Here is a 9493-nt window from a genome sequence, read left to right as displayed (position 1 = left end):
GTTTTCTACATGTACATTTCATATTGGTGTGACAGACTGTTCAGTGAATTGAAGTGCAAACTTTAATAAAGATTATGCACTAAGTACAGGTTATGGGAATGTGTATGTAGTTGGATTTGTATTGAGGAAATTGCACAATACACATCCGATAGAAAGGCATGATCATTAGGATACATACACATGTACAGTATACACTCATTATTGATCTGGAAGTAATGGTAATATCATTTGAGGATGTACCGTACATGTAGTACCACATTCATGTTTTTGTATGTGATAATGTGTTTAATTTCTGGAAAAACATGCTGCATTTAATGACATTTGCATACATTGTACTGACAGTGTAGACATGTTCTGTGCACTTAACTGCAGACATCTATGCATCATGCCATTTTACCTTCATTATTTTTGCATATTTGCAAATTATACCTGTTCCCTTCTGGGAGTTTTTAAAAGCATGTATATGTGATACATACACGTATGTATACAGGTACGTGAAGTGTTCCATGGACATAATTGCGTTTTTATGGAGATTGAATCTGGAGATCATCATACCTTGGATAATTTTTTTTTGCATTTTGCTGTACATTATACATGATATGAAACATGAATTCACAAGTACATGCATAAGTATGTGCAATGACAGTATACATAGTTAGACTGATTTATGATGAGTCATTGATTATCCTCATTGACATTTCTTTTAGCCATTTTCATTGTCATCACTATCTTTGATTGTACATGTAGTGGATACAGTAGGTAATACTTTTCATGCTGTACAGGACATGTACATCTATTAAAAGTTGATTCCTCGCACTCACACCATTGGCAAGACATAAATTTGAGAATGCCACTCTCCACCCAGGTTTGATACTGTATATATCATGTTGTGTGTATGTATGTTTGCTATGTTTATTAGTTTACTCAGCATTATTTGTGAGCATCCATGGTTTAAGACTGGAATATTCCACTGGGAGTGAACCAGTGGAGAATGTTCAGAAAATGTTATGTATGCAGGTGAATTGATCTTCTTTCAAATCCTCCTTTTCTCCCTTCATCTCCTTCTTGTTATTCCCTCTTTCCCTCGCTCTCGTTCTTGTTGTTTTTCGTCTCTCTCTACCTTCCCCTCTTCTCTTTTCTTTTACCTTCTACTTTTTCTTGACTTCTCCTTCTCCTACGCGGATCATATCTCATTAGACGCATTTCCAAGCGCACATCCAGTATTAAAGGCCCCCCAATCAGACCACTTCCCCTTCCCCTCTTCCTCTTTGCTCTCGTTCTAATGAAACGGGTATTTCCAAATACACATCCAATAAAGACTCCCCTCATCAGACCACTACCTCCCTTCCTCTTGCTTCTCTTTGCTCTCCTAATGATACAGGTATTTCCAAATACACATCCAATAAAGACTCCCCTCATCAGACCACTACCTCCCTTCCTCTTCCTCCTCTTTGCTCTCGTTCTAATGATACAGGCATTTCCCAATACACATCCAGTAAAAGACTCCCCTCATCAGACCTCTTCTGCTCTTCCTCCTCCTCTTTGCTCTCTTCCTTATTATTACATCCTTTCTTTTTCCTACTCATGTTTAATACTTGTTTAATACTTGTTGCTGTACATTTATTACAGTACATAATTTTATTCTTCTTACCTTGTCTTGTTGCTGTACATTTATTACAGTAAATAATTATATTCTTCTTACCTTGTCTTTCTTAGCTCACTAAGGAGATGGTGACATCCGGTGGAGTGTATCTCATTGGCACCACTCCCGGCATCCTATCACATCAGACACACCTACCAACACACGTCCAGTGAGTCTACTCCTCCTGGACAGTCTCCCACCAGACGCCGCTGCAGAGCACCATGACTCTAGGGATGAAAGGCACACCCACTGGGGCAGGGGACACCGCCCCAGAAACCTCACCCGTTGTTCCGCCACACCCATCGCCATCTAATCCACCAGCCAACCATGTAAGTCATGCTACAGTTTTAAGAAATAATCTACTGGTATCCCTTTAAGCAATCCGCCCCTAAAACTCACTTTGTCTCATTTCAACATTTATGAACTTGACAACATAGATGTTTCTTTTTCTTTTTTTCATAGAGACATATTATACAAATAATGAATGTTCGTGAGTGCAATGGACAGAATACTTCATGAGGTGAAAGATGAAATTGTTCATTCAACAAATACGCCTCGTTGAATGGACCATTTCATCTTTCACCAAACGAAGTATTCTGTCCATTGCATGCATGAAAAAATTCATTATTTGGTTTATATGACACCTGAAAATAGATTCTTTTTCATGTTAAACTTATGAATTTCGATGCAAAATATACTCATGCAGTGCGAGCTCAGTCTTTTGATTATTGCGTACAGCAAGTGCGCTACAAACACGAGTGTTTTACTTGAGGTGCCTGCAGTCTTGGTGCGCGCGTGCAATGGACAAAATTGTATGGATCCAAAATTGCAAGATGAATGGATCCAAAATTGCACGATGAATGGATCCAAACTTGCACGGTTGATGATGTCATTGTAAAATGGGCTGAATGATCGATATCGAACAACCAATCAAATGACAAGGATCTATCTAGGTGTCATATAATTACATTTACATTATGTGATATGTCTACATGTGTATATAAAATTGTTTGTTATACTATTATAAAAGTCACACCCATTAAACCAATTACTAACTGACTGACGGTACGTCATTGGAAATAATACAATAAGTTTCGCCGGTCTGGAGTTGGAGTCAGTTTTATGACTGGCGCATTAGGGTGAAGACATAAACACTTCGTTAGTGTACATCTAGAGATTAGTGTCACAATTTTCTATCCCAGTTTACCACAATTTTAGACCAGAGTTTACATTAAAGCCAAGTCCAGAATACTTACCATAGTGTATTAAATCACAAATAGCTGTGAATTGTATAATTAGGTTAGATTGGATGAAAATGAGGAATATCATAACAACCCTATCCCATACTTTTGACCCCAAGCCACCCGAGCCGACAGAAGGAGGTAGCGATGGTGGTGATGAGAACATTGATACGGAAGAGCCTCCATTCCCTGTCGAGTCGTTAAATCGTCTGGATGAAATGATCAACAAACCGAGATGGGTCATCCCTGTTCTGCCTAAAGGAGAGCTTGAGGTCCTTCTCGAGGCTGCTATTGAACTCAGCAAGAAAAGTGAGTACCGAGTATAGACCTGGTGGGTGTTTCATAAAGCTGTTCGTAAGTTAAGAGCGACTTTAAGAACGACTGGTGATCCTTTCTTGTGGTAAATGGTATATTCATTGGCGATGGTTTAGCGCATAAGAAATTATCACCAGTCGTTCTTAAAATCGCTCTTAACTTACGAACAGCTTTATGAAACGGCCCCCAGTTCGTAGTTACTTCATTGACAATTTTGGTCAAATGACCTTTCATTTCTTTCATTATGATAGGCAGATTTCAAAGCAAGATATTACGTAAGCATGCCTTACATAGCAGGATGAAGAAATTAAATAGACCAGCTGGGTCCCGTTGTACAAAGAGTTACGATTGATCCGATCAATCGTAACTATGGCAAGCCAGCAAAGTCAACATACGAAATGCATGTTTGTTAAAAAAAAATTCTAGATATGAATGCATCTCCATAAATTCATTCTTGACAATTTGGGGTGTTCTCCTTTGATTACAAAGGACATTTTGCAAATTTCCTGTATAAAAAATTATGACACCGATGGATTTCCATAGAGTTACGATTGATCGGATCAATCATAACTCTTTGTACAACGGGGCCCAGGTGACTAGAATAGCACATCAATAAACACTCTATGAAGGTATTAGTTGCATTTCTACTTTGAATGCATATTACCAGCATGTTGTACAACGTAGGCCTACTTGGCAAACTGTGAAATACCGGTCGTTCGTGGACGCATTGTTCTTTTTTTTGTGGATGTAAACGAAAAATGCAATGCAATACAAAAGAGTACATGAAAAACCAAGACATCAAAATTGGTGCTTATCTCATTAAATTTTAAACCACCATGTCATTTTTGAACCAATGGCCTTCCTGTGATCATGCGCAGAATCTGCTGGTCATGCGCAGAGTGGAACTACGAACTGGCTTATTACTAGTCCACTTCTTAATATGATAATATTCAATTCTGGTATAGCACCTATTTGATTGTAATCATTTCTGTATTTCAAAGAAAAGCAGTATACAAATGGACAAAGTGAAACAATGAAAGAGTAACAAGCAAAACCAAGTCCATGCACCTGTACTGGTTCAAGTCAGATTGAAATGTACATAAAAAGTGAAATTACAAAGACCTAAAACATTGATTGCAAACAAAAAGCAATCATACAATAAAACTGAATAGGTAAATTTGCATTAACATTAAAAAGTATTGGCGTTAAATATGGACTTGCTTACATGAGCAAAGGTACATCAAAAATGACATCGACAATGGAGTATTCCCTACATCCGTTATGGTAACAATAATTATTATGCATAATAACGTAGTATTTTACATTAAGGAAGGCAGAAGAGAGAACCCCAAAACGGGTTCAATAATTCAGTTTATAATGTGAAACAGTGTGGATAATTGGATATGGGCTATCAAAACAAAATACCAGATGAGTTGAATTTTGAAAAAGGAAATTATAACTTAAGATTTTAATATCTAATGTTTTTATGTGTTCCCAAAAGTTACTTACATGTATTACCTTGGCAGCAAATCATTTTCTGCCATTAACCCGTTTTCCTCACCTGGGTTGAGTGTAGCATGATGTGGATCAGTTTCTTGCTGAAGGAATGTTCCGTGGCTGGGACTAAAACCCACACATCCTCTGTTTTTTCCTCTCGAGCCTAATCCACTGGGCAACAATGCTCCACATTTGCTACTGACTCAAATCAGTTTCGACTATTGAAAGGCAGTTACATAATTTGTCAGATACCTGTCTAAAGCATTGGTTAAATGTCAATATTATGAATCATTTAAAAACGTGATAGAGGGGGAAATGGGTCAGTCCGTTTTTTCCCCTCTTTTTTTTTGTTTCCTCTTTTTTTTTTTTTTTTTTTTTTTTAGTTGAGATGGAGCGCATGCTAGCTATATAGCGCAGTATCAGTCTTTCCACATTGATTTGCTGATCTACCAAAAAAATTGTATCCTCAAACTATTAGACCATTCCATGCTTGAGAAGGGGTTTTATGTCAGGGTTCCCAGCCCATCAGGGAAATCAGAGAAAATCATTTTACTTTTTTCCAGTCAAGGAAAAAATCAGGGAATTTGATAGAAAATACCTAAAATGAAGGAAAAATCAGGGAATTTTGATCAGCCCAAAAGTCGAAAGCACGGTAGTCAGTCCGACCCTGTTATATTTTGTTGCATATCAACCTCTTTCTGTATAAGGTGAGGAAAGGATGGCTGTATGGGGAGAAGGGAGGCCATTACATGCCTGTGTAATAGTACCAACTTAATTTGACATTATTAAATTTATACTGAAAATACATGTAATTCACGGCAACAACTTAGAAAACATGCGAACCTGGGAATGGGTTTAAATAATTATCAGGGAATTTTAAAACTTCATCAGGGAAAAATCAGGGAATCTTGTTTCTCAAAAAGCTGGGAATCGTGTATATAACAAATTATGCCCCAATGTCTTAGTGCTATAATGTTCCCATTCTTCTTTTCCTTCCAGAATAAATGATTTGAATGTTACCATTCTTTTTTCTTTTCAGACCTTGATATTCGCAGTGAGTCATGCCAGAGGTTCTTCAGAGATGGGTTAACAATCTCCTTCACTAAAATCCTCACTGATGAAGCCGTCAGTGGATGGAAGTTTGAAATCCATGTGAGTATTTCTTCTCTTTTTCCCTGATACCAAACATGAAATTGAAACGATTTTTAAACTCTCTGTATTGACACAAATTGTTTGTTTCATATGAAGTTGATATTTTTCATATAAAGGTTTTCAATGCTCATTTTGATTAGTTCAAATCATTTTTTTTTCTTCCCATTACTATGAATAAGAGGTCAGAATATTGTTGCCAATTTAAGGAGCAAAGATGATTGAGACCCTTGTGAAGATCTGTACCTGTATGAGAACAAAAGGTCAAAATTAAACCCAGAGGGGTTTCAAACCTCTCCATGTACCATTGGTTGTAAACCCGAATAGTGCTTTGAAGTCACTGAGATAAATATGATTATTCACATATTATTCAGAAATGTGCTTGTTAACCCATTTAAACGATAATAACAAAGTGTTGAGGGATCTTCGGTATTTGGCAACCGGTCGAATGATAGCCAATCAATTAAATTAACATAACCTACAAGTCCTATCACATGTTGTGTGCAGTTTTTTCTTCATCATACATGTAGTTGAATATCGCAGATTGATATACCAGGCAAGCTCACATAACATCTGTAAAGGACAATAAAAAGAGAAAAATCAAGCAAGCATAACACTGAAAATTTCATTAAAATCGGATGTAAAATAAGAAAGTTATGACATTTTAGAGTTTCGCTTAATTTCACAAAATAGTTATATGCACATCCTGATCTGTATGCAAATGAGGAGACTATGACGTCATCCACTCACTATTTCTTTTGTATTTTATTATATGAAATATTCTAATTTTCTCCTCATTGTCAAGTGATATAATGATTAATTTCTCCCTGAACATGTGGAATTAGCATTTTTAACACTATATGGTTCAGTCAAGTTGGTCCTTATTGTCAAATCTATAAAAAAAGAAATATTGTACAATTCAAACAATAAAAAACAAAAGAAATAGTGAGTGATGGACATCATCGACTGACTCACCTAGTTGTGCATATTACTGTTTTGTGAAAAATAAGTGAAACTTTAAAATTTCATAACTTTCTTATTTTACACCCGATTTTGATGAAATTTTCAGCGCTATGCTGGTTTTATTTATCTCTATTTATTCAAGTCGGCATTTTCCTGGGGTGGACTTGACCTTTAAAAAGAAAAATAACAGTTGATTGAGTACCTATCCAACTGAAAGAAAGCAAAGTTGCTTTGGAGCTAATTATGATATTGCTTGTACAGAACGTCCTCATCTTCATGATTGCAGAGAGGCAATTATATTTTGTATAATTTCAAGCCTACTTCTGAGGTATGATGTCCAATCAGCGGCGTACCCAGGATTTTCCAAAAGGGGGGCAAATTTTTTGTTCGCACCAGAAAAAAAATTGACAAGCAAATAAAAAGGAAAAAAAGAAGGTCTTCAAGTTCAAAAGAGGGGGCACACGTTGGTTTTCTTGCCATATTTACATTACAAATTATTAACTTTGCTTCTCCAAAGGGGGGGGGGGGGAACGTCCCCTGGATCAGTTGTGACTCGTCAGGGGGGGCAGGGGTACGTCCCCTGCATGAGTTGTGACTCATGTACCCTTAGGTACGCTAGTGTGTCCAATATATAGTAGCTATCTGTTAATAAGATTTTCTGATATTTTTTTCTTTACATAGCGATGCATCATGAAGAATACAGAGAAACTGATAGAGCTGTGTGTGAGCAAACTATCTCAGGACTGGTTTCCCCTCCTAGAACTACTAGCTATGGCTCTTAATCCGCTCTGCAAGTAAGTATCACAGTTTGCAAGATGATCCGGTGGGTGATTCGCAAAGCTGTTTGTGAGTTAAAAGCGACTTTACAAGTGACTCGTGTCCCTTTTTTGTGGTTAATGACATACACAAATTGTGAGTGCTGCAAACTTAACCCTTTGAACCTGATAAGCCGCAATACCAGCCTGAAGCCATTGGACCTAAAAAACATAAGTTCTAAATGTCAAGTGATCTTTTAAAAATGACGTCATCTTTCTAGTACGTGTAGGGATATTTAGTCGATAATTTCAGTCAAGATTGGTATAGATTTCGGAAGGTTTTAGCATAAAAAATTGCCAAAATACGAAACTCTACTGTGGTGGCTCGTGGTGTGGCATATGCGGTAATATGCGGTGAGTCACGTGCTGACTATAGACAAAACAGTGATTTTGAGCCAAAAAAAGATACTAAAAGTTGATATTTCTGTCTGCAGACTAGGTCCGCGAGAAACTAAACAACTTTAGCCTGCCTGGTCCGGGTACTAGCGCGGAGGGGGGGGGGGGGGGTATATGCCGTTGGGGTTCGAATCATGGGAGTTTGTGAATGTGGTTGATTCGCGCAAATAATTCAGGGTATGGGTCATGGCCGCCCCCTATAATTTACGGTTCAAAGGGTTAAGTTCATAATAAAAGGGCACCAGTCTTTCGTAAAGCTGCTTATAACTTATGAACAGCTTTATGAAACAGGACCTTGGTCCCTACTTCGTGATAAAGTTCAGTCATTGTAAATGTCTGATTGCTAAGAAATGGACAAAATGAGCATGTCACTCCAGCCAAGTGTCAGGTATTTTTTCTAAACAATAATAATACACTGTCCCATATGTGGTAATCTGTGTTTGCAATCATAAATGTGATCTTTTTTCAGCTTAAATTACACGATTTCATGAAGTTTGGTTTATTTTAGGTCTAGATCTGCAATGATATGTTGCCAATTATTACAGCTTTTAGTTTTTATACATGAATGCTTTTATAATATTGCCCCTTCATTTTTAACAGAATTAGTATCATACTACCGTCCTTCCCGTACTCTCAGATCAAGCTGAAAAGCATTATTCATTGTTCCTTCCATCTCAACTAAATCATACGGTGAACATTCTTTTTCACATGCCTTCGCTACTTAATGGAATGCACTTCCTGATTCCATGAGATAAGTTTAAAGTTTCTCTTAAGAGAAACTTAAGAAACTTATTCAACACTTAAATCATTTTCCAATGAACTCAGTGTCCAATATTGAATTGTATGTACATGTCCCTCTCATGTCTCCTAGTTTTTCCTTACTTTATACTTTGCTATGTGTGATGTGCTATAAAACAACCAAGTATATCATTTATAATAAATTGTGTTTTAACAGATTTTCTCATGAAATTATTGATTGCTTCAGTCTACAGTCAATGACGCCAATCATGAAATACAGTGATTTGTCAATTTTCTCTTATCTTTTCAGGTTCCATGTGTTTAACGGCTCAAGGCAGTCCGAAACAGTCCCCATGGGTTCCCAGGTAGGCTTTGAGATGTACATACAGTTGAGGCCGGAAGTTTACATACACCCGGGAAATTCAAAGAAAAGTTGACACTTGCCAAATACCGTGTCATAAAATTTACTGTATCTTAAAGAATATTTGTGCTTATCATGACACAAATTCGATATCAAACAAATGAGTATATCATGCTCCTTCATCACATTGCTTTGTCATCAGGAGCTGACAAATATTTAGGTGTCATTCTTTCTCCCAAAATCTTCACATTTTAGACAAATTAGAAATAAAAACTTGACAAAAACATTTCATTTCGATACTCGTTACTTCTCGACACAAACATTCCAGATTACACTTTTTTGTTCAGTGGTGACATATCATGATAGAAAATATAGT

The 9493-nt window shown here is 36.9% G+C and overlaps 1 protein-coding gene across 1 annotated transcript in view; it reads left to right on the top strand.

The window, feature by feature from the left end:
• The first annotated feature begins 1714 nt into the window (after positions 1-1714).
• The window catches only part of LOC129278944 (probable ubiquitin carboxyl-terminal hydrolase FAF-X), a 72523-nt gene continuing 64744 nt past the window's right edge, over positions 1715-9493 (top strand). The window contains exons 1-5 of the mRNA XM_064111449.1: positions 1715-1971; positions 3003-3192; positions 5735-5847; positions 7489-7601; positions 9067-9121. Coding sequence (XP_063967519.1) covers positions 1864-1971; positions 3003-3192; positions 5735-5847; positions 7489-7601; positions 9067-9121 — 579 coding nt within the window. The 5' untranslated portion in view covers positions 1715-1863. The remainder of the gene's footprint in view (positions 1972-3002; positions 3193-5734; positions 5848-7488; positions 7602-9066; positions 9122-9493) is intronic.

This window comes from Lytechinus pictus, chromosome 16, assembly GCF_037042905.1.
Source record: "Lytechinus pictus isolate F3 Inbred chromosome 16, Lp3.0, whole genome shotgun sequence".
NCBI classification, from domain to species: Eukaryota; Metazoa; Echinodermata; class Echinoidea; order Temnopleuroida; family Toxopneustidae; genus Lytechinus; species Lytechinus pictus.
The sequence above is the reverse complement of the archived record's forward strand: the minus strand, read 5'-3'. Positions and strand labels throughout refer to the sequence as shown.